At 54.2% G+C, this 23,785-nt stretch overlaps 2 protein-coding genes across 7 annotated transcripts in view; one reads left to right on the top strand and one right to left on the bottom strand.

The window, feature by feature from the left end:
* Positions 1 to 10: 10 nt before the first annotated feature.
* On the top strand, positions 11 to 7,503 carry GTF3C5 (general transcription factor IIIC subunit 5). 2 transcript variants are annotated; one of them, XM_040607578.1, is made up of 11 exons: positions 11 to 188; positions 528 to 750; positions 1,003 to 1,201; positions 2,228 to 2,423; positions 2,786 to 2,890; positions 3,402 to 3,516; positions 4,194 to 4,274; positions 4,823 to 4,920; positions 5,583 to 5,665; positions 5,961 to 6,103; positions 6,793 to 7,503. In XM_040607578.1, exons 1-11 carry the CDS (start codon positions 39 to 41, stop codon positions 6,990 to 6,992), a joined length of 1,593 nt encoding a protein of 530 aa, XP_040463512.1. In that variant the 5' UTR covers positions 11 to 38; the 3' UTR covers positions 6,993 to 7,503. The 2 variants fall into 2 exon arrangements, with proteins under 2 accessions (XP_040463512.1, XP_040463513.1); XM_040607579.1 differs by having other exon boundaries at positions 6,771 to 7,503.
* The window catches only part of RALGDS (ral guanine nucleotide dissociation stimulator), a 61,573-nt gene continuing 45,237 nt past the window's right edge, over positions 7,450 to 23,785 (bottom strand). For 3 of the 5 annotated variants that reach the window (XM_040607577.1, XM_040607575.1, XM_040607573.1), the window contains exons 2-18: positions 15,892 to 16,002; positions 15,161 to 15,354; positions 14,690 to 14,764; positions 14,309 to 14,502; positions 13,784 to 13,905; positions 13,418 to 13,633; positions 13,192 to 13,295; positions 12,769 to 12,853; positions 12,016 to 12,093; positions 11,842 to 11,928; positions 11,520 to 11,552; positions 11,157 to 11,278; positions 10,891 to 10,986; positions 10,545 to 10,746; positions 9,972 to 10,331; positions 9,726 to 9,840; positions 7,450 to 9,525 (exon numbers count right to left, since the gene is read on the bottom strand). In XM_040607577.1, coding sequence (XP_040463511.1) covers positions 9,350 to 9,525; positions 9,726 to 9,840; positions 9,972 to 10,331; positions 10,545 to 10,746; positions 10,891 to 10,986; positions 11,157 to 11,278; positions 11,520 to 11,552; positions 11,842 to 11,928; positions 12,016 to 12,093; positions 12,769 to 12,853; positions 13,192 to 13,295; positions 13,418 to 13,633; positions 13,784 to 13,905; positions 14,309 to 14,502; positions 14,690 to 14,764; positions 15,161 to 15,354; positions 15,892 to 16,002 — 2,370 coding nt within the window. In that variant the 3' untranslated portion in view covers positions 7,450 to 9,349. The remainder of the gene's footprint in view (positions 9,526 to 9,725; positions 9,841 to 9,971; positions 10,332 to 10,544; positions 10,747 to 10,890; positions 10,987 to 11,156; positions 11,279 to 11,519; positions 11,553 to 11,841; positions 11,929 to 12,015; positions 12,094 to 12,768; positions 12,854 to 13,191; positions 13,296 to 13,417; positions 13,634 to 13,783; positions 13,906 to 14,308; positions 14,503 to 14,689; positions 14,765 to 15,160; positions 15,355 to 15,891; positions 16,003 to 23,785) is intronic. The other 2 variants (XM_040607574.1, XM_040607576.1) reach the window with 2 other exon arrangements.

The following is a 23,785-nucleotide window of genomic DNA, read 5'->3' as shown; positions in this document are numbered from 1 at the left end:
GCGGGGTGGCGGCGGGGCGGGAGCTGGGCAGGGGAGCTATGGCGGCGGCCAGGCCGTGGGGGGAGCGGGGCTCGGCCGTGCTGGAGCTGCCCCGCACGCCGCGATTGGTTTGCGTGGAGTACCCAGGGCTGGTGCGGGACGTCGGGGCCATGCTGCGGACACTGGGAGGAGAGCAGGGGGTGTCGCGGGTGAGGAGGGCCCCAGTGGCGGTGGCGCGGGGTGGGTAGCCGGGGCCAGCACCCCCCTGGCCGGGCCGTGCAGGCCCAGCGTGTCCCCACGCGTGAGGCTGCTGCCCACGGGAGAGGAAAGGGGAGAGGGGAGACGTGAGGCGGGGGGGAGGCTTGAGGCGGAGGGATGAGGTGTGAGGCGAGGCGGGAGTGTCCCCCTGAGGGTGCGGGGGTTCGTGGGTTCGCGTCCCGCGGGCGGCTGGGCCGCGGCTGAGGGGGAGGGAGGCCCCCCCCCCGGGCCCGGGGCAGGGGGGCTGCGCCGTGCCCGCTAAGGGAGACCTGGCCTGCCCCTGCTGACAGATCTACGCCGACCCTGCCAAAAGGCTGGAGCTCTATTTCCGCCCCAGGGACCCTTACTGCCATCCCGTCTGCGCCAATCGCTTCCCCACCTCCACCATGCTGCTCAAGGTGAAGAGGAGGACCAAGAAGAAGAAGCAGTCGGAGGCCGAAGAACAAATCCAGCCAGAAGTCCAGTTTGAAATGGAAATTCTTGGGATTGTCACCACCGTTTACAAATTTCAAGGTAATACTGGGGTTTGTGCCCACGTGGCTTAAAGATAAGTGTGTCTGATGGGAAGGGGAAGTGTGGGAAGTGTTTCCCTTTAAACCTGTCAAGACTGGAACGAAAAACCAAGTGTCCCATTGTTACAGCCTCCTTGCTGTATAAACCTTGGCATAAAATTAGCAGGCTTTTACTCCTGAAAGCTGACTGTTGCGAGAAATGCCGTTACATTCACAATGAATTTCACAACATTTTAACTTTTGTTTCTCGCAGGAATGTCTGATTTCCAGTACCTGGCGATGCACTCTGCTCCTGATGGCAAACCAACCTCCATGTATGACAAAGTCCTAATGCTCAAACCAGAGAAGGAAGAATTTTTCAATAGAGAATTACCTCTCTACATCCCACCACCAATTTTCTCACGTCTGGACACTCCTGTTGATTATTTTTATCGGCCAGATATACAACACCGGTTAGTGCCTTTTCTATTAATGTGGTAAATAGCTGTGTTTGGTTCTATAATGGACAGGTAGTGAAACATTGTGTTGGTTTGATATGTACCTCTAACAGACAAGTCTTCAAGTTAAGATTTCTTTTTTCATCACTTGAAGGTGCCTCCAGTCCATTCTGGCTTCAGACTTATTATAGGATCTCTGCTCTTGAAGCATCAGAGCAGCACTAAATACATCATACATGTGTTTCACCTGTTTTAAGCTGCTGCCTTGTTCTGTTTTATCCCTCTTGATTTGATACAATGAGATATTTGAGAAACTGCCTGGACAGCAGAAACTTTAGCAAAAGTCCACCTCAGGACCTGCCAGGTGAGGGGACCTGGTGATCTGAGGAAGATGCCTGCCTCCCCCAGCACGCTACAGGCAGCATGGGATGCAGTGAGCCCAGCTTTTTGCCTGCTTCCAGTGGGATGGAACCGAGGGGAGAGTGTGCAGGAGTCAATGCCAAATGTTCCTGTGATCGCGCTCACTGGACCTGTTCCCTTTTGGCCCCTGGTTGGTTTTGCCAGGAGAACAGTCTGTGAAATCTCCCACGAGAAACATCTTTCATTTTCTCACTGTAGTCCTTCATCGGCACTTAAAAAAAAGTTAAATTAACTGCATTTCCATTTGCCTTGCCCACGTACCCTACTGAGCGGCAGTAATGACAGTGGAGCAAATGCAGAGGCATTTCATAGGGGTTAAGAGTCAACTGCCTGAGGGTTTCCTGCCAGAGTGCAGGGGACCTCTGTCATTGTGCAGATGGATGTAGCTTTGCAGGGGGGGGGTTAAATTTCAATTTTCTTTCTTCACTGGTGTCATGAGATTCTTTCCTGGTACCACCACTATGTGATAGGGAGGTGGGGCCAAAGTTAAACTCACCCAGCTGAGTCCCTTCTCTTCCAAAATCTGGAGCACAAACTTCGTTTTTGCATGTTCCCGTGAAGGCCCCAAGTCCGTGTGTGCTGGGGGCAGAAAGCAAACCCGATCCTTTCCCTGTTTCTTAGGGAGGGCTACAACAACCCCCAGGTGTCTGGTGAGAACCTGATTGGCCTCAGCAGGGCCCGTCGCCCGCACAACGCAATCTTTGTGAACTTTGATGATGAAGAAATCCCAACTAAACCACTGGATGCTGCTGTACAGACCTGGAAGAAAATGTGTACCAATCCTGTGGATAGAAAGGTGGAGGAAGAACTGAGAAAGGTACGTGCCTTATTCCTGACCTGAACATTATTGCAGCATGCTGCGCAGGAAAAAACTGCATGCAGCCATTTTATCTGACTTGCCCAAAAATTTTTGGTGATTGTAGCTGAATGGGACAGCAACTGTCAGTAGACACCCCTGACCCTGTTGTGTTCAGTTCCGTTATGCAAGTGAAGATTTGAGTCTCTTTGCAGCCAACTCACATTAAGTACCTTTTGGTGCCACTAGTTCTTACATTACTGTTCTCATAGCTCATACTAAGAGCCAAAGGCCCCAGTACAGAAGAATGTCCATTTGGAAAGCTGAACTGTCATTGGTAACCCACTTCCCACTCTTTCATGGTTGTTTCTGTATTATTTCAGCTCTTTGAAGTCCGTCCCGTCTGGTCTCGGAATGCAGTGAAAGCCAATATCAGTGTCCACCCGGACAAGCTGAAACTTCTGTTGCCGTATTTGGCCTATTACATGGTAAGTCTGTACATCTGCCCTTTGCCTCTCAGCAGCCTCAGACAGGCATGAGCAAGGGTGCATCAGCTGGATGTTCCTGGTCCCTTACAGTTTCTGAGGTCCTAAGTACCTGAGCTTAATGTTATGTAAAGAAAAAGAGGGAAGGAAAGCCTTGCTTCTGAACAGAAGTTAAAGCCATGGAGGATTCAGTAACTGTTTTCTCCGCTGGTTCTAATCACCTTTGGAGTTCAGTTAGATGTGCGAATTGACTCTCCATCTGGCAACGGTGGCAGAGGTTTTCCAAACATTTTATTGTGTCCTTGCAAGTTAATTTGTAAAAGCACACAAATATTTGTGCTTCAATGCACTGATTGCCCAAGTTACAGTATATAAATACTGATGCAGCAAGTGAGGAAAGTGGTGGTAAAAGAAATAATCTTAGGGCAACGAGGGGAAATACTAGAATTCTCTAAGAACCTCTGCAGCACTGTACAGTGTATTTGTGACTGTCTCCCCATATGTGTTTATACAGTTAACAGGTCCTTGGAGAAGCTTATGGGTTAGGTTTGGGTATGACCCCAGAAAACACCCTGAAGCAAAGATTTATCAAGTACTGGACTTCCGAATTCGCTGTGGAATGAAATATGGTAAAAGGGCCCAACCCACAGAGATGCTCTCTCTGCTTTCTGGTTAATCCTGGTAGTACTTTTCTTTTTACTTTTCAAACTGTTTCTGCTCTGATGAAGGTGACACCTTTTGAGCTCACTGCTTACTGTAGTTCTTCTGTAAACTCCTTTAATACTTTATTTCATAGTATGCAGTATGTCTTCCCTCATTTGGCATATTCCAAACTCAATGGACAGCTGGATGACTTTCCTCCTCCATTTGTTCAAAGCCCAAGTGGATGTAGCAGATCATCTTCCCCCTTGTTCAGGGTAGGCACTGAGCAGTAGATTATGTGGCTTACCTAGTAGCTATTCCTCATGGACCTCAACATCTTGTGCAGGACACTAGGTCTCAGACCTTGGGACATTGGGTTCCCCTGCTGTGATTTTTGCAGAGGGAAAGTGGGGGGAAAGGACCTTCTGAGGTCATCTGTCCATGACAGAACTGGCATCCAGTTGTTAACATCAGGTTGCATCTCCCTCTTTCCAAGTTAAAGGATTTTGTTGATTTTCTCCTCTCCCCACTTAGCTAAAGTCACCATACCCCAAGGATCAGCCTGCCTTACACACACCAGCCCAGCGCTTCTGTTACAGAACAAGGGATATTCTGCAGGGTGCTCGTCCTCAGTTCATTACTGGTTTTCTTTTTTCACCTCTAGGTTATGCCCCTAATGACATGCCCGTGAAAGCAAAGCGCAGCACGTATAACTACAGTCTGCCCATCACTGTCAAGAAGCAAGGTACGCTGTGCCAGTAGAAGGGTTATCTGGCTCTTCTGTTTCTCAGTTTACCCCATCCTAGTCACAGGTGGTGAAGGGTCTTCCTGTGTTCTAGCTGAGCCAAAACTGCAGCCTTATTTCTGGGTATAATACGGTGCTGCTGTTAAGCCAGTAGAAGTGTCTCCTGGTGAGAAGTGTTGCGAGGGTCTGGGGTGCACACCTGGCTGAGCTACAGTATCTGTTAGCAGACAGAAGGGAGTTGTGCAAGCAATGCTGCAGGAATTCAGCATGCACTTCTGTTCAGTGATGGTGCAGAGCAAGGGGAGAGTCATTCTCTTTATCAAGGAGGAGCAGAAAAGGTTAAAATTATGAACAAATGTGTGGAAAAAGCCACCAAACTCACCACCTTTCGCACAATTGAAGAATAAGCAACATATGCTCATTTGTTGGGTTGGTCTGGTTTCTGCTGACTAGCAAAGTTGAATCAATGTAGAGAAGTGACAGTACAATGCCACAGAGTGAAAGATGTCTCTGATTAGGACTTTTTGGGGTTTTTTTTTGTCTTTCAGTGAGTCATACAGTCAGTGTACATGATCTGAAACAGGGGCTTGGTACCTCCGGTGCATCCAGTACAAAAAAACCTGCATCCAGCAGGTATAAACTAAAGGTAAGCATTACTCTTATCAGAAGCTTAGAATAGCTTAGTGAAAAAGGGGCGTTTCCTGCTTTGTCAGTCATTAAGGAGACAGCTGCGAGTGAGTTGATGTCCTTGGGTTTACCCGAGAAGCTGCTAGTTGTACACATCACTACAGAACTTCACCTGCTGTGTGCATGTTTCTTACATGCTGCAAGATGGGATTGGTACTCAGCCCTAGTCTTAGATGTGATGAGCATTTTGTTTCAATTGATAAAATTGCAACTTCATGGGCAGTGAAGTGCAATAAATGACCATGTGTTTATCAGCTCATCCTGCAAAATCCAGCAGGGCAAAATAAATATTTCTACAGTCTTTTATTCTTCCCTTTTTGCTAGGATGAAACATATGCACTGTTGTGCAGTAGCGGGCTGCAGAGAGAGCTGCAGTTTGAAGAGATGAGGTGTGTTCTCTGCCCAGCTGTGCTGTTGTGACTATAAGTGCAGTGAAATTTAGGTGCATTCCTTCCGTCAGCTTTATCTTTTGCCATATGCAGACCTATGTCTTGGAACTGTTTTTTGTTGGAAGTGCCTGGTTTTTGAATCGGCTCATCAGAAGTACTTTGCAGTTATGCCAGAGTTGTCCTGTTTCACTGTAAAATGCACATTAATGTTTTCCTTCTTTCTTCCTCTTAGGAATCCATCTACATTTTCCGAGAAGGAGCCTTACCGCCTTATCGGCAGATGTTCTACCAGCTCTGTGACTTGAATGTGGAAAGGTATTGCACACTGGCAGCTGAGTCTTCTGTTAGAGCTAGATTTCAGAGCTTGTTGTTATATCCAGTCCATTCCCCTCTCTCATTGACCAGAAACTTAGGAAGTGTTTAGCTTCTGGATAAAAATGGAACAGGCTTCACATGTGAATTTCCTTTCCCATACGACAGTTACCTGAATAACCAAGTATGCTGTTCCAACTCAATGAAGTAAAAGAGAAGTAAGCCATAGCCTGTCTCCTTTGAAGCCTACATCTGAATTTAGAAGGCTAACGTTTCCTTCCCTTTTGCTGCTTTTTAGCCTACAGAAAATCATCCATCGGAATGATGGCACAGAGTCAGAATGCACAGAGCGGGATGGGTGGTGCCTTCCAAAGACTAGTGATGATCTGCGAGATACCATGTCTCTGATGATAAAGCAGATAATCAGATCCACAAGACCTGGTAAGGACGCTTCTGAATGGCACAATGTGTTACTGCCTTGCAGATGGTGTTGAGATGTGGGCTGAATAAGGATGTTGTGGTCAGCACTGGGCAGCAGTGTTCCTGTATTTGCCGCCTCCTTTGTGCTACACCTGGTGTTCTGGTGTTCTTTGTGTTCTGGCTCATAACAGTGTGAGCTGAAGCTGTTCTGCAGTGTGAACATGGGTTGGAATTAGGAGTGGCTGGGACTAAAGTTTTCCGGTTCATCTTCCCACTGCCACGGCCTTCAGGTTTTAAATACCTTTGCACAGCGGTAATCAGGTTCTTATTCTTACTGATGTATCTGTTGGTGGCATTTTACTTATTAATGTTATTAATTGAACAAGAAGTGAGAAAGTTATTTTTGCATGATGCTGGGCCAAAGCAGTATCCCAGTGAGTTAGGTCAGAATCAGCCAGGAGAGAAGGCACAGCACTGCAGATCTGCTGCTGTTCTGCTGGAGTTCCCAGAGTATGAAAACAGATTGCTTTGGGCTTGATCAAATTCTATTAAGATACGCAACATTAGCTGTGCCCCTCCAGCTTCTGCCTTCCTCTCGCATGTTTTATGAACTCTACTGTAAATGCCCCTAGGTTTCACTGAGCAAGGCATCACAATGTCTTTCTTCCTTCCTTCCTTCCCAATTAAGCTCTTTTCTCAAATACAAGCAGCAGTGAAGACGGCAAAGAGCAGCTGGCATATGAATCTGCAGAGGATGAGGATGATGAAGAGGAGGAGGAAGAGGACTTCAAGCCTTCTGATGGGAGTGAGAATGAAATGGAGACAGAGATTCTGGACTATGTGTGAACTCCGTGAGCCGTCTGGCTGCTGTTGGGCAGAATCGTCTCTGCTCTCGTTCCATGACAGCTGAGGGTTCAGCGACCATGCCCAGGATGTGGGAAAGCAGAACTTGTACTAAGACGACCACGGTCTCTCTACACTGACAGCAGTGCCTGCTGATGGCCGTCACTGTGGGTGTTTGCGAGGCATTGCCCACATTTTCACACTTGCTGGCCAACAAGCCCTGCAGCAAACTCGCAAGAGCGAGCCCAGAATCCAGACCAGCAGGTAGCACGCCGCAATGGAGGAGGAGCTGCATTCCCAGATCTCTCCATGGGTGAGAAGTGCACTTGCAGGTTCAAATGAGTAGGGTTCATTTGAAAATGGGGCACCGGTCCCTCAAACACAAACCAAAGCTCAACCCAGCAGAGTTAAGGTAAGGCGCAAGCGCTGCCTCCCCTGCAGTCAGGTCCACTCCTCTTTCTCCAGGAACATGCTGGCATTTGGGGGAAGGAGAACAGGACAATCCCTGCCTTGGGACAGAGACGTTTGAGCATCAGTATTTTATTGCAAAGACTAATTACATTGCTGTGTACAAGTCACACCAGGCAGTGTGCTCCTTCATTGAAGTGGTACAAAATACATATGGTACAGCCAGTCCCTCCAGTGATGCTGGGCTGCTGGGGTACATGGGCAGGAGGGGGACCAGCATGGCCTCAGGGTGGGCAGGAGCTGGCAGGCACAGAGCAGAGGGAAGACCCTGGGGTGCCAGTGCCCAAGGGCGGGCAGGGGGGGGAGGCAGGAGGCTGCCCCTGCGTCAGAGAGCCAAGGGCTCCCATCATGTGCAGCGATGGGCGATGCCACCTGAGGGGACACGGGGCTGGGAGAGCTCAGTGCCAGCCTAAGCAGCCTCTTCCCTACCTGGTGCCAGGGGCCCGCAGCCCAGCTCCTGCCAGAAGCCCAGGCCCCTCTCCTGGAGCCGAGGAAGGTGTTGCACCCATCCAGCAGCACGGACAGACGGGAAACAAACATGTGCTGGGAGGAAGCACTAAAAAAAACAAAACAAAAAGAGATGGAGCCAGGAGCCAGAAAAGGTCCCCTTTCAGTTAGTGTTTCCTGCAATGATTAAAACAAGTGTCTGGCCCCTGCTTGAGCAACTAGTGGTAAAGAAACAAGAGGGGGGTGGCTGATGGGGTCTGCACCTCATGAGCATGGCAGAGCGATGAGCGATGCTGCTCCTGCCAACATTCCTCCCAGCAGCCTTAAATACCAGGGTGGGGAGAGGAGAGGGACTGGGCTGCAGGGCGAGGGGAGGGTGGATTAGTAAAATGTACAAGTTCGTCTCTTCTATTTACAACCAATAAATATTGAAAAGAAAAATCAGTAAACTTTTGTTTTATACAAAAAAAGTCTCATTGCTGCTTCTCCCATGGTCACTGTTTGAAAAAGTCCGGTTAAAGCCCGAGGTGAGTGGCACTTTCTGTGGGTCAGGCAGGGGCAGCTGGGGCACCCGGAGCACCCTGAGCTCTCCAGCTCCTCGCCGGCCTGCGCAGACCCAGGGTCTCTATTTACACAAGTTCAGACAGAAATTTGCTCTCCTCCTCGTTCGGCTGGCAGCGCTGGGGGCACGGCCCAAAGCTTCCCCCGACGGTAGAGGAGACACTGGCGTTTGATCTTTGGTGCAAGTTTGAACACGGGCCGTCGAAGTCCAGCTGGAGGATGCGGTGGATCGGGGAGAGGAGCGAGACCATGTGGGCTTCCAGTTAAGAGCACACGGCGCCTGCTCCACCATGGCAGGGGCACAGCCCTCCTCCACAGGGCTCCGAGCATCGGTGCGAGGCTCCATCCCTTCCAGCTCGCTTCCCAGCCTGGGGCATCCACGGCTTCTCCCACGAGAAGGACAGGCAGAGATGTGTGGTGATGCCAGTTATCCCAGGGAGGATGTGGAGGTAAAAACGCCAGGGAAGCCAGGAAGGAGAGCACCCCACCCTGTGGGAGGGTAACGGCTCGTGCTCTGCTCCTTGCAAATGGCCCCTCTGCGAGTCACCGCTCCCCGGCTTGCTTGGACACAAGGCACCTACGGCAGAGGCGGGCTCCAGCTCTGGGCTGGCCGACGGCTGGACTAGTGTCACACCGTGGAAGGTTTTAAAAAAGCAAAAAAAAAAAAGAGAAAAAAAAAAAAAAAAAGAGCTATTCCCTCCCCCTCCCCCCCACTGCCTTCCTGTGTAGAAAAAAGACCTGATTGAAACGGGGGCTTGTGCAAGGAGTGGCGGAGGCTGACAGCGGCTGCCAAAGCACCCTGGCTCTCAGCGTGGGAGGGAGATGCACGGCTGTCCCCCCGGGAGGGTCACTCCTCGCTGTGCTGGGCAGCAGGAGCACCGGCCGCAGCCCAGCCCAGAGCAGCCTGCCCCCAAGGCCCCGATGGTGATGGTGGCAGTGGGGCTGAGGCTAGAAGATGCCTTTGGCGATCTTCAGGCCTTTCTGCTTCATCCTGGGCAGGGTGGAGCTGGAGCCGTGCTTGATCTTCACCCCCTTGGAGAAGCCCCGCTTCTTGAGCACGAAGTCGTAGTTGGCGGCAGAGTTCATGGCGTAGAAGACATTGGCATTGTCGGGGATCTTCAGCTCTGGAAATGACCGAGGATGGAGGTCAGTTGGGCACCCTTTCCCTGAAAGGGGCCCAGAGTAGAGCTGAGGGTTGTCCCCGGGTGCTGGGACCCGTCGTGCTGTCACCTCCCAGCCCAGCTCCAACCCAGTGCTGCCCAGGCTGCAGGGCTGCATGGCCAGCTGGGGATGCAGCCCCCAGGAAAGCCCCCCCAGCACACACCTCTCTCCTCCGAGATGATCTGAACAAGCTCATAGTCTTCAGGCCGGTCCCCGTCCAAGTTGTGCTTGGCCATGGCCTTGCGAATAACGACGGGGGTCTTATCCTGACTTGTCACCTGTGAGCACAGTGTTATTAACCCGGGGGGTGCAGAAAACTGCAAAGCTCCCAGTACTGTCACCTCCCACGCCCACACCCAAATGGGGTGAGCTGCTCCTCCCTGGCGTCACCGCGGGTGCCTGCGCTCACCAGGATGCTCTTGTACATGTTGCCGTTGTCCACGGCCAGGCTGACGCGGATGATGCAACAGTCATCGACCTGCTGGTTGTAGAGGGGCAGCGAGAGGGAGGAGTAGCTGGAGATGCCAGAGACCGAGCGCTTGTGGGTGCGGGAGGCCGTCACCGGCGTGGAGGAGACGGAAGAGGACGAGGCACTGCTGGAGCCTGAGCCAATGCCCGATGTGTCCAGGGATGAGAGGGAGGTGGATTCCCAGAACTGGAGGGCAGGAAGGAGAGGGGATGCGGAGGACACAGTGGGTTTAACTTCTCCATCGGCCACAGACGGGGCGTACCAGCGCTGGGGGAGGGAGGCCAGAGGGATCTCACTGACCTGTGACAACGGGGGACCGACATGACTACAGCCACTGGAGGCACGAGAGCCTTGCCATGCTGCCAGAGCATCGCAGGGCAGGGGCCTCCCTAGCCCCAGCAGGTCAGAAACAGCCCCCAGGACTCCCCCCACGCCCCCCCCAGTGCCAGGGCAGTCCCCAGGCAATGGCTGCACCTGCCTCTGGTGGCCCGGACCCCGCGAGCTGCCCCATACCTTCTTCTCCTGGCAGTCGGGGGACTCGGGGATGAAGCTGATGTTGATCTCCTCCACGTCAGAGCTGCTGGAGCCGGCAGAGGTGACGCTTACCGAGTCGGTGGCATCCCCGCTGCACAGGTACTGCCCGCACTTGAGCTGGTCGAAGGATTTTGAGTGGGAGCTGCCACTGGCACAGGGCTCGGTGCTTGGCGGCTGCCGGCTGCCAGGAGAGACGTGGGGCAGGTGAGAAGGGAGCAGAGCGAAGGTGCATTTGGCTGGGCAGGACAGTGGCCACCCCAGCCTGGTCCCCTGCAATGCTCAGCCAGAGATACCCCTGCATCCCACCGGGGACGAGCAGACTCACTCGCTCCATCGCTTGATGATCCCCGTGTTTTTCTTCGCCTTCAATGTGTTGCTGGCTGACTCCGACAGCGGCTCGATCTCGCACGACAGCCCGTAGCTGGGAGGGGAGAGGTGAGGGTTGGAGCTCTGTGTGCTGCCCCGGCTGCAGCGAGCCAAGGGATGTGGAGCGGGGAGCAGCGCTGGGCAGCTGTGGCTCAGCAGCTGGAGGAGATGGGCGGTGGGACCTCCCAACACGCCGGTGGCAGCACGGCCCCGGCCCCTGCTCACCTCTCGGCCTCGCTGAGCCGCTCCAGGCTGTGGAACCAGTCCACGAACTGGTCCTCCTGCGTGAAGCTGTAGTTGTTGCAGGCCGACTGAAGCAGCTTGATCTGGGCGATGACTTCGAACTCCTGCAGCAAATGGAGGCCATAAGATCAGATGTGTTTGCCAGCCCCAGCCTCCTCCACAAACAGCCCAGCCCCATGCACAGAGGCAGATAGAAAGGACCAGAATCCCCCTTCCCAACAATGAAGAACATGACGGCAAAACAGGAGAGGGAACAACCCCAAAGGGACCGGCACAGCCTGGGCTTGCACCAAGTCAGCCTCATCCTTCCACCCAGCTGCACTGCTGCCAGGGCAAAGCTCTCACCTTCCTTCTCTTCTCAAAGTTGATCAGCCCACCCTGGAAGAGAAGGAGCCGAATGTCAGTGTGGAGCAGGCAGAAAAATACTGCTCCCATGCCGATGTCTCTGCTGAGGGACATTTCCATGGGCTAACAGAGGTGGATGTGCAGTGTCGGACACAAGATGCGCAGCGTTGGACACAAGATGCGCAGGGCACAGTGTCGGACACAAGATGCGCAGGGTGCGGTGTCGGACACAGGACACACGGGGGACCAGCCCTCCTTTTATCAGCCCAGGCTCTGGGGCAGCTGTGCAGAGCAAGGGGAGGATAGAGATGGAGGTACATACGTCCAGGAAATCCTTCATGGCAGTGTCGAGCATCACCAGGTCTGTGAGGAAGGTGCCAAGGTAGGGAATGGTGCCCTGCATCACGCCCTACGGGGACAGAAGGGACAGCGGGGTCAGCAGTGACCTGGGACCAGCCGGGGCAGCTGGCACAGGGGGCAGCCGTGCCAGACTCACCATCTCTCGCTGCTGCTGCTGCCGCTTCTGAGCCCTCTTTGGGTTGATCTCCAAGGTGGCAAATTTGGATGTGCCCTCCTGGATGGTGAGAAGAGGTAGGGATCAGCACGGGTGGGAAACTGCACTCATAGGTGAACTAAAATTCACACCTGCTTTCATTGGTACAGCTTTCCTTGCAGAGGGAAAGCGGGACGAGGGGAAGAGGAGGAAATCAAAACTGAGCTTTTTCAGGGCTCACAGGGAGGAGAGGGTTAGTGAATAGCAACTGCTGCTCTGTTTCCAGCTCCTCCTCAATGGGATGTTTTGTTCCCTTTCGCATTTTGTGCCCTCTCCGCCCCCAAACTGCAGAGGCTCCATGGGGAAGGAGGACATTTTTGCTGCAGCCTTTCACAAACCCTACAGCCCCACCTGAAATTAAGAGGACTTTGCACCTCGCTGTTAAAATGCAGCTGACTCTGGAGAGAAGCTGTCACCCAGTGCACTGGATCCTATCCCAATGCTTATCTCTTGCTGAATTCCTTTGTGAGCTTCAGGCAATGATGACTTTTGGGCAGGGAAGCAGAAAGCCCAGCCCGTTTGGAAACCCCTGCCTGCACCTCAGACTCAGCACACCCTGCCCTGCACCCCTGCCTGTGACCACAGCAGCGCTCCCAAGGCTTTGGCCCGGTGGCTGGAACACCATGGAAATTTCTGCCGGCATCAGCCTGAGCTCCCTGCCCGAGACAGGGCAACGCAGGTGTCGCTTCCCCATACCTTAATGAGAAGCTCCCGGCTCAGCGAGTGGTTATTCTCATCGGAGAAGATCTCTGAGAGCTCGTGGAAAGTGCGGAAGCTCTCCCTGCTCAGGGGGAAACAAGAGAAAAGTCAGCACCGCTGCCACGGTGCGGTCTCCTCCTTGGGCTCTCTTCTGCTCCTGCAGCTGACCCCAGCTACACTCACAGCTCTAGCAGAGCCTCGTGTTTGGATGCTCCGCATGGAAGGGAGGTGCAGGTGATGATGCTTTTATTTCCTCACCCTCCTCAGGTCCCTGACACCTTACACTGGTCCCTGGGTTTTGGGCACACTCCAGGAGGCAATGCTGGAGCTGAGATGACCCCATCTGCAAGCTCAAGGGCCGCAGTAGCCGAAGCATGGCCTCCCCTTTGAAACCTCCCAGCAGCTGCAGGAGCTGCTTACCGCAGGACCTCATCCCAGGTCTTCTTCAGACGGTGAACGGCATTGCACTGCAGAGCCGACAGGATGGCTCGGAGGGAGGAGAAGTTCTTCAGGATGCGGCACTCCTGGGGGCAGACAAGGAGATGACATGTTAAAGAAAGCTCAGGGATCTGCTGGGATTCACGCAGCGCAAAACCTCAGCCCTTGGGCTGAGGAGGGAGGCGAGCAGGATGGTGAGCTGTCCTACCCGAGCCACTTCGATCCACCGCTCCACCACTTTAGCCCTCTGCTGCGGCTTCAGGGACCGGTCCCCGAGACATGTGGCGATGACACAGTTGGCCACGCTATTGAACTGCGAGACTGTGGCGCGGATGGTGGGTGCCAGGTGCTCTTTACCCTTCTTGTCTCGCTGGGACCAGATGCAGCCCAGGCAGTGGTATGGCACCACTTTCTTAAAGAGCTCCTGAAAGATAAAGGGATGGAGATGGGTCTCCTTGGGTTCCCTGAGAAGGGGACAGGCCAGGAGGAAACGATGGATGGGAAGAGACAGGCCTGTGCCCAGAGCAGCAGGCAGGCAGAGTACCATCCACCCAGCTGTCAGACGAATACTCACAGCGTCCATCAGCGTGAACTGTTCTGCCACCATCTCTGGGGAGAAGGAGAGGAAATCCGGCTTCCCGTCCCCAACCCCATTCTCCTCCACCAGCTGGAAGGTGCAGCCGCCGTGGTCCACAGCTGTGAGGGATGGCACGAAGCTGAGCATCGCTGCCATGAGCCAGGGCCCACGCCGCCCCACGCCAGCCCCCTGCAGACACCCACATCCCACCTCCTGGGCTCTTAATTCCCATCTGGCTTCACGCCTTGAGAAACAAGGCTCAGATAAAAGGATAGTCATTTTAAACCTGGACACAAGCGTCTGCAGAGGATTAAAGGCAGATTAACCAATCCACTTAGAAATCCCACTTCTGGTGCAGTCAGATTAGCTTCCCAGTGTACCTCCATGGAAATGCAGGCAGGGTGGACGGTAGCTCAGCCACGTGGCAAGACCTGAGGTTTTGGAGACCCTTGATGCCAACCAGTAGCATTCCCTTCACCTGCAGCCCCAAACAACCCCCCACAAGCGGGGAAAGGACCCCACCTTCTGCCTCGGACTCGCTCTGCTCCTGCTGCTGGAACTGGGCCAGCAGGATGCGGGCTCGGCGCTCCAGGTCCGAGCCGGGGATGTTGTGGCGCACGTAGGAGATGAGCTGCTTGAGGCAGGCAAAGTCTGGGGGCTTGCGGAAGTCCTCTGAGTACTGGTCCAGCCAGGCGCCCAGGATGGAGGAGATGGTGCTGCAGGGAGCGGGGAAACACAGGCAAGCCCAGCATGAGAACTGGGAGCCAGGAGAAACCTGTGTGCACCCCCGCCGAGCCCCAGGCACCAGGAGCACCCCTGGGACAACACATGCCTTTGTAGGAGAAACAAAGAGCTATCACCAGAGCCACCCATCTTGTTCATGCACAGCGCAGCCAGACTTACTTCTTCAGCTCCATCCTCTCATCCACAGCATGCCTGGCATGGTCCCCATTCGCCTGCACATGGAGTTTGCCATACCTGGTGGGGCACAGCGAGGAGGCAGTGAGCATCCTAGACTCAGCTGCCTCGCAATACTGCCTCTTCTCCCTCCACATCACCTCCGGGTCTGCCAGGGGGTCAGAATGAATCTCCCACACTGTCCTGCTCCCCCCACTCTGCTACAGCCCCCGTGTTACAGGAAGAGGGAAGCAGCCAGCACTGGCCACCCTGTGGCAGGGTTCCAGCTGGAAGGGCTCCAGCTCTCTGGGAAGTTGTGTCCACCCTGCCCTGCCCAAAACTTTTACACTGATGGAGTTGGGAGAAGCTCATCAGCCCTCCAAAGCATGGCAGCAGAAGATGCTGGGGCACCCCTGGCTGAGGAGGGTCAGGCACTGGTCACCCCCAGGTGTGTTTTGGGGCTCAGGGCAGCCTCACCTGTTAAGCAGCAGGTCCAGCACTTGCTTGGTGGTGGCAAAGGCCCGGTAAGTGCACAGGAAGATGGTGACATAGGTGGAGTCATTGCCCTTGAAGGCTGAGACCAGGTACTCCACCAGCTTCTCCAAGGTCCCAGCTTTTATTGTCCGCACCTTACACGTCTCGTAGAGGTTTAAAGCCGACTCATTCTCAAACTGCCAGGACAGGAACAGAAGTCAGTAGGTTGGGTGAAGACAGACAAGTTCAAGTGCGATGTGGTCCAACCAGCCTCACAAGCCACCATTTGGGTCTAGGCTGGGACCCCCTACAGTGCCTGGGGCTCTTGTGATGGGCCTGGGGAAAGGGAAGCTGGGTCTCCTTGGACACCAAATACCAGCAACTCAGGTGAGAAGACTTGAGCATTTGGGAAATCTTAGGAAAGGCTCAAGGTTGCCAAAATCTAGGTGCAAATCAGAGTTGCAAAATGGAGCTTCAGATTGTTTCCCCCATGTCCCTTCCCACAGGGCAGAGGCCAGCAGATGCTTCCACATCCCTGCTCCCAACAAAACATACGATTCCCAGATAAGGCTCGGAAGGACCTCCCAGGACAAGAGTGTATGGGGCAGCAAGAAGAGGGCAAGCCAGGGGCTGGTATTGATCCTGCCAAGCCCTGACATCTAGCCACCATGTCTCCGGCAGGGAAAGATCTGAACACACCCTGTGCCAGGAGGCTGGCAGAGCCCCCAGCTTACCCCCAGCCACCGCTGCCCTTTGTTGGCTGTGTGATGGAGCTGCACTTTCCGGAGCGATATGCTGTAGATCACACCATCCTCCAGCTCTTCTCCGATCTCCTGTGTGGAGCTCTGCATGGGAAGACGAGATACACCATGAGATAAGGAGAGTGAAGCGTGGCAGAGATGCTCTTGTGGGCTCATATGAGGCATCCCAGCAAGCCAAAGGCAACAGCCGGCAGGCAGCGAGTCTCCCTCGCCTGCTCAGAAATGGAAACCAGGCGACACCAGTCCTGGCCAGCTTAACTCCGGGTCCACCTGAGCCTGCACACTGGCAGAGCCAGGGCTTTAGGATGCCGCTCTGTCTGCTCCGCGTCCCCTGGCTCCACGGCTCAGCCCTGCTGCTAACGCAGGCTGTGCCAGCACCGAGTGCTGGGGGGGACCCCTCACCGGGCAGCAAGGGGGGCGGGGGGCAGCACACCCCCCTACCCATCCCTGGCTGCTTCCCCCTCCCTGAGCCTTTGCCTTTCCCGTAAGGTGCCATCGCTGCCTGGTCTGACCGTAATCTCCATAATCTGCCCCTGCTGGACCCCAGCACCTCGGCGCACCTTCCGCAATAAATAATAACTGTCAAACCAAACCGCCCGTGAGCTTCAGCAGCGCCAGCCACGCAGGCAAGGCAGGAATCCATGGGGAGAGCTGGAAGCTGAGGGGAAACCCCAGCGAGCAGCACCGAAGTGGGCTCGGGCACAGCCGGGACAGGTCCCTGCACCCCTGGGGCCAGGCACCTCCAGGCCACAGCCCAGCCCAGCCACAAGGCTCACAGTTCTGCTCCGGGGGATGCAGACCACCCAAAACCCGGTGAGGAAAGAGGAGATGCCTCTCAGGGCAGATCTCTAGACACACACCTCCCCCAGCCCCACATGCCAGCACAGGGCTCAGCGGTGGCCCCAGCCCCACAAGGACAATTTGGTTCCCTCCTCCTCCTCTCTCACCACGCTCTGCTGAGTCAGTGCCTCTCTTGAGAAGATTTATCCAGATCCTTTTAAACACTGCGGGGATCTCCCCCGCCCTCATCCCCCACGCCAAATGGCGGGGCAGGGTGTAAGACGGAGCAAATCCCACTGCTCAGCAGATGGGCAAAACACCCCCACGCAACGAGCTGGCCACGCGCTGGGGTGCAGGGGCTCGGGGACAAGTCCCCACTGCATATCGTGCTGCCAGTCAGGGGCCAGAGCCAGCCCACGGCTTCCCCTGCAGCCTGCCTCCTGGGAGCACAACCCCCCTGAGCAATGGTGACAACACAGGGCTTGCCAGGGAACAAGCTGCCATGGGGCAACCCAGGACGGAGCCCCAGGAGTGACACTGCTCCCTGCAAAAAAATCCCCTTCCCAAGCCGCTCCCCATGAACGTGGGAACAGCCCTGGCCTCGGACGATGCTGCACATCCAGAGGCACCAAGCAGAAAGTGCCGAACACGATGCTGAGCTGACGTGTGGAACGTGCACCTAACGTGCTCTCTAACCACCATCCCTCACTATTGCCGTCACAGCAGCAGCCACCGCGCTGTTATCGCACCCTGCTCAAGTCAAGTGCTTGTTAGCAAGGAATCAAGGCAGGGAACCGCAGCCAGCTCAAAGAGTAAGGGGAAAACTTGAAAAAGCCTCTCATTCATGGTTGTAATGAATGAGGACAGAGAATCCCCCTGGGCAGGGTTACTCGACTTCTTCCTCACTTTCCGCTGAACTTGCTCTTCTCAGTTCATGCCAGACTGCGGCGAGGTTTGGTTTGCTGAAGCTCGAGGGGTTGTAAGGCTCCCAATTTCGGCTCTGCTAGGAACACCACAAGTCCTTCCCGAGTTTCACCGGCTTCCAGACCAACCCTGACAGCACCCGCAGGAGGCAGCGAACAGACCAGACATCCTTCCAGACACCTGCGTCAGTCCCTCTCTTGTTCTGTGTTCTGGGATAAATTATGGCATAATTTTATGTTCAAACAGGTCTGAATCTGAAGAACAGAAGAGGCACCCACCAGCACAGCGTGCCCTGTGCCTTCCCAGACAGCACGACATGGCAGTGCATCTCCCTCCTGCCTCAATAAATCTCCTGGGCTGGTGACACTGGCTGCTGGGGGCAGCGCAGATCTGAGCCCAGCTTCCCTCTGCTCTGCTGCCCCAGGCCAGGCAGGCAGCCCCCCATCCCTGACAGCTGGCACCACAGCCTGAACGCTGACAGGGGCACAAACCAGCCCCTGAGCCCACCTCGACTCCCTGCTCCTCTGCAGCCCCCTGTCAGATCTGCGCTGGGAGCAGCCACCCGTGACGCTGGCCCTGGTGCGGAGAAGACGAAGCCATTTAAATGTGTCAGCGAGGGGAAGGTGAGCCTGGTACATAGCTAAAGGCACCGGCAGCTGAGGGAGAGCTGGGCTTCTTCCCCATCACCTCTCCCTCTCTCCATCAACAGCTCATAGGAATGAGGTGCTCCTCAGCCAGGTGAGCCACCTCCAACCCCTTTAGCCTGAGCTGGGAATCAGGGGGGACCAGCATGACCTCAGGAGAGAGCTGCCAGCACTGCTGAAGCCTTGCTCCCCATCAGCCACCTACAGCGATGGTACCTAACCTGAGCCCAACTCAGCCAAGTTGTCTTTCTTCCACCTATACATGCTGTTTCCAACAAAAAGAAAGCAAAGCCATGGAAACTCTTCCCAGTTTGTTCACAGAGACCATCAGACTCTGGTGCCCACAGCTACACACCATCCTCCAGAAGCGACAGCAGTAGATGCTTCTCGAGCACACAAGCCCACTGCCGAAGGGGCAGTGATGGAGAACAGGGATCAGCACCAGCAGTGCTATACATCGGCTCTCTCCCAGTCTTGACCACCCAACTGGTCCACCAGCCCTACCCTGCCCATCTTCCCGTCACGCTGACTTTGGCCCACAGGAGGAGACCTCTGTACAGCCTCACTCAGCAAATGGATTTGGCTGGGCAGTTGTAGACCCTAAACGAAAAATCAGATGCTCGTTGAGATGCAATTAAATTAATAAAGAAATCAAATCATGTAAGAGGACAAAATGTCCCAGGATCAATTCGTGAATCATTGGCAGCTGCTGTGCAACTACAGTGGAAAGTATTGCCGTAACTGTGCAGGGGTTTCCACTCCGTATTTTGTGTCATGTGCAGAGGATACACCCAATTTTGATGTGTGTAGAAGCAAATTTCATTTCCTTCCCATATTCAAGACTGTCAGATTCATTCAGTTTTTGTCTTGCTGACTTGTGTGATATCCCCAAAGTTCCCCCTTTGCAAACCACACACAAAATACGCAGCTTCCCAGCGGTCTTCAGCCAGGCTCATGCCAAGAACCAGGCGAGCTGTTACACTGGTACATTTTAAAATTTGGCTATTTATATTCTATGTGAGCTTCCTCTTTCCTACGGCTGCTTCTCCAAGATGCTGATTGTGCATTCCGCACATGCTGGTTAAAAACCAACGAAGCAAAAAGCAGCAGCAGGATGGAGCCAGTGAAGTCCCACTCTGACACCTGCACCAAAGGCACGTTTGTCCCTTTGCAGATGAGGGGACATTGGGTGGGAGCAGGGTCAGGAGACACAAAACCTTGACCTGTGGCTTGTGCATGTGCCAGCCACCAAGAATAGCGCAGTACTAAACCTGGACTCACACCAGGATTTCCAGCACATCAACCAAAGATGAGCATCTTCAAAATGGTCTGTGAAGAGCTCTGACAAGTGCTGGTAAATATTACTGCAAAGCTGCTGCTCCCCCCTGCCTGCCCTACACCTCCGCTGGAGTTTTCTGCCCCTCGCAGCAGAAGGGAACGTGAGTCTGGCCCCAGCCAGCACCGCCGCAGCCCAGCACCCACAGACAAACCCTCCTCCACCAGCGGTTCAGCCTGAGTAACTCAGCACCGCACCACGGCAGAGCCACCGGTGAGCAGTCCCCGCCTCGCACTGCATCGCGTTGGTAGAAGAGATGCATCCAACGGGCCCAGGCAGCGCTTTAAACAGCTGCAACATTCAGAAAAGCCCATCTGTGAAAGCACTAACTGTGAGCATGTTGATGGTTACAGCACTGGCACCTTCCATCACTCTTAGAGAAGGGACTCAGCACCCCAGAAAGTGAGATCCAATGCATTTCACGATGGGTACCAAAAGAGGGAAGACACAGAAAATTAACATTTGACCACGATCTCTCCAGCTCAGCGTGCAAATCCTGCTCCTCTCCATACAGCTGGAAAAAGGCCTCCCGATGGAGGGGCACCTTGTTTTCCTTGAAAAACCATATGTTTAACTTCGGGGTATCAGACGCGCAGCTCTGCAGAGCAGAGGCTTTGCGAAAGCAGCCGTAAGTGAACTCTGCAGGAGTTCATCCCCTGCAATATGAAACTGGAGGTCTGCACCAGATGGCTTGCCTGGTTTTAGAGACTGCCTCTTCCAAGTGCAGATAGCCCCGGGCTGCCTGAGCAACAAGCTCCCACTGATAGTTCAAAGCGTCTGTGACTACACCGGGGAGGAATTCCTGCTCCGTGCAATAAACTCAGCTCCTCTCTGGTGAATGTTCTAGTACACGGCGTGGCGTCGAACCCCACGTCTTCACACGGAGGTTTAATAAGGAGCTCTGAGACGTAGCCAAGGTTTGCGAGCCTGGAGGAAGGGCCGTGCTGCGAGGGACCCTTGCAGGAGCCAGGCAGAGAGCAGCCGGGAATCTGCCCTCATCTCTGCTCTCCGGCTGAAGGGAAGGGAAAATGCAAAAGCCAAACAGCAAAGCAAAATATTGGCTAGGGATCTGCATTTGGGAAAGTGTTTGAGATCAGTCACCAAGGCGGTTTTAGTAAGACAGAAGCAAAGTACAGGCTGAAGTGTGAGCGTGACAGCATCCCTGCACGTTACACACAGGCAATTATCCAACAATTACCAGGTCTTAAGAGCTCTGGTCCCACGTGCCCTGGGTTAGCGCACTGGCTCCAAAAACACAAAATAACGAACTGTTATTGGAAGAAGGTATTAATTTCAGCACACGTGGAAGAGGCAAAACTGCTTAAAGTGCTTTTACTGATGCTCCCTGGACAACAGCTGGTTTAAAGATCAAGATGCTTGTGTTACTCTGCTCCCTTCCAGCTGGGCTCCACAAAACGCTTGTCCCACAGGCAGGTATAACACAGCTGGGAGTATCTTTGCACCATGATTTCCAAGGGCCACTGCCACCAGCCACATGAGAGAAGCAGACGCTAACCCTGCCCATGGGAAGCTGGGATCCTCCGCCTGTTGGGAATTAACAGCCTCGCCGGCTACCGAGACAAAAAAGGCAGAGCTGAGCCTCAGAGACATCACCAGGAGTTTCTCATTGAAGTTCTGTGTTTGCACAGGTTTGAAAGGGCTTGACGAAAGCTGGCAAAGCCAGAAACAGAAGGTGGGGGTCTGGTCTTTACAACCCCCAGCCCCTTCTCGGAGGAATCCCTTCCCCCTGGCGAGAGGGGAAACGGGCCCTTCCAGAAACGAAACCAGGTCCACCAAGGGCTGTCCCCTCCACGGCTGACACGAGCCCCAAGTTAACTTTCGTTTCGCTCTCAGGAGCAAATTCCCAACCCATGCAACGAATGGCAGTGACTTTGGGGCCTCTTATGTAAACCGAAGCGTACGACATTATGTAAAAGGAAATAGGAAAAAAGTCACCCCCATCGAGTGAAAGGAAAACAACTGCAGTTCCGTGAACCAAAGATAAAACCTGCAAAAGCAGAAGTGCCCTCCGTCCTACACAGCCAAAATAAGCGCACGCAGCAGAACACCCTTCCTCACGGGGACTTCCAGGCAAAAAGCCCCAGGGTGGATGTTTTCCCAGCTCTGCCGGGCAGGATCACCCCGTCCACTCCTTGCACTCACCAGCAGTTTCCTTCCCCCAGCCGCGCTCAGGAAGGCTGCAGAGACCACCCAAAGCGGGCACGGAAGCTGCCGAACGCCCCCCACTTCGGGGAAATGCCTACCCCGGTGACCCACAGCACGTGCTTTGGATCCGCAGCCCCATGGAGGGCAGGAGCACCCTTGCTCCCAAACAGCACCCCACCGAGGACCGTGGGGGCACCGGGGTACAATGGTTCTGTGCTCCTGCTGCCGCTGATGGAGCTCCAGCCCCCCCGCCCTGGGCACTGCCCCCCACGTAGGGGTATTAGGGAGATGGACACCATTCCTTCAGGCTTTCAGCTCTCTGCCTGCTCAGTGCTGCCTCAACCCAGCACCAACAGCCCATTAAAACGTAACGACAAAGGGAGAAACAAGAAAGACTAGAAAAAGGGCCAGAAGCTAAACTTCAACCCACGATGAAAAGGGGGTGTTTTTGCCAGGACACCACAACAGCGGCGACAGCTGAGAGCCTGTTCTTGCCCCGTCAGCTGCTGGTCTCCGCAGCTGGGCTTCCCTGACACCCCCAGCTCTGCTTCAGGTGTTTCCACATAGAAAGCTGCGCTCAGCTCCCGCAGGGAACAGCCCTGAAGCCACGCATCACCCAGCACCACACGCTCCCAGGGAGCAGGATAGGGCAGAGGAAGGGTGCACATCACTCCGTATCTGCCTCTCCTGGGGATTTCACACCTCCTCCCTCAGGGTTGGGGCTGCCCCAGATCGACGGCAGGTCTGATCCTGCCTCTGTAACCCAGCAGGGTTAGCGGCAATATCCAAGGCAGTCTTCTCCACCCTGGCAGCTTGGGAAGAGGAGAAAGCAGCGGCTGGTGGATCGGTTACAAAGGCATCTTGTGACTCGCATGCAGTGAGTCAGCGGCTGGAGCAAGGATTAGGAGCTCAGCACTTGGGTCCAGAAACGAGACAGAGCAGATACACAGGATTCCTCCCCCATTTGCTTTTGTTTTGCTTTTAAAGAAAACTAAGAGCCTGCTCACATGTAGAGACTTTTTCGTTCTTTTTATGGTCTGGAAATTAAGAGTCAAAGATCTGCAAAGACTTTGTGTATCCGCTCCGTCCTCTCCAGACTCCAAGGGGGCAGGATCAGGCCCCCTGATGCAGGTGCTGCAGGACCAGCCTTACTAGGGGACTCCCCAGAGAAAAGTAAACTCCATCTGCCGCTGGCAGTGCCAGAGATGCCAGATGACTGTTAAACTCCAAACCCTGTGTTTCCTACACCTGGGAGTACAGAAGACCACCAGCACCTCCACCTAGACATCTGCATCCCATGAGAAGACACTTCCAAAGCTGGACCACCCTCACGTTCCCTACCAGGGGACGTGCTGGGACGGGCTCCCTTCAGAGGCTGCTGAAGGTTAGAAGAAAACTGAGTGCAGCAGGTTTTGCTTCCTCTCTAAGTCGATGGAAAAAAGATCCCGCCGACACAGCAGTTCTAGCTCTTGCTCCACAGTCCTTAGCTTTGTGTTCGTGATCACTTTGGCGTGCGTTTCGGCAGCATCCATGCTCAGCGCCAACGCCTACGCAGAGTCAGGCTCGCATAGGAGGGACGCAGCTGGCCTTGGCTTACACAGCAATCGCTCCGCTATGAACTCGCCTACAGCCCAGGGGGTAATTACTGGAAGTGAAACCAGAACGACATGACTGGTGAAAACCGGTGTATGAAAAATTAATACCTATTGCTCTGTAAGGTTAAATAAAGACTGCCTCATAGTAAAGTCATTTCAGCTCAGAACAAAGGTCTGTATTTCACCAAGACGGAACACAAAAATCTGCAAACCCCATAGCAGAAACAAGTTCAAAAATTGATTATTTGTGTGTGTGTGTGTGCAGCAGCACCTGGAAGTCACACGCAACACGACGGCTCTATAGTGCCTTGTTCAAATGCGAAGAAAAACAGGACGGATGTCCCGAAGAGGTTGCAGCTCAAGCCGACCTGACCTAATGACACTCCATTGATCCCGCTGCTGAAACGGGCCCCTCGAGCTCC

The sequence above is a fragment of the Falco naumanni genome, chromosome 9 (assembly GCF_017639655.2).
Source record: "Falco naumanni isolate bFalNau1 chromosome 9, bFalNau1.pat, whole genome shotgun sequence".
NCBI lineage: Eukaryota > Metazoa > Chordata > Aves > Falconiformes > Falconidae > Falco > Falco naumanni.
This window is presented reverse-complemented; position numbering and strand designations above follow the sequence as displayed.

What these genes read in the sequence shown, in the direction of transcription:
- GTF3C5 (XM_040607578.1), top strand. Translation starts at nt 39, where the DNA reads ATGGCGGCGGCCAGGCCGTGGGGGGAGCGGGGCTCGGCCGTGCTGGAG. An exon ending in GAGAGCAGGGGGTGTCGCGG is followed by an intron (nt 189 to 527) that starts GTGAGGAGGGCC and finishes CCCTGCTGACAG; the next exon opens with ATCTACGCCGACCCTGCCAA. An exon ending in AATCAGATCCACAAGACCTG is followed by an intron (nt 6,104 to 6,792) that starts GTAAGGACGCTT and finishes AAATACAAGCAG; the next exon opens with CAGTGAAGACGGCAAAGAGC.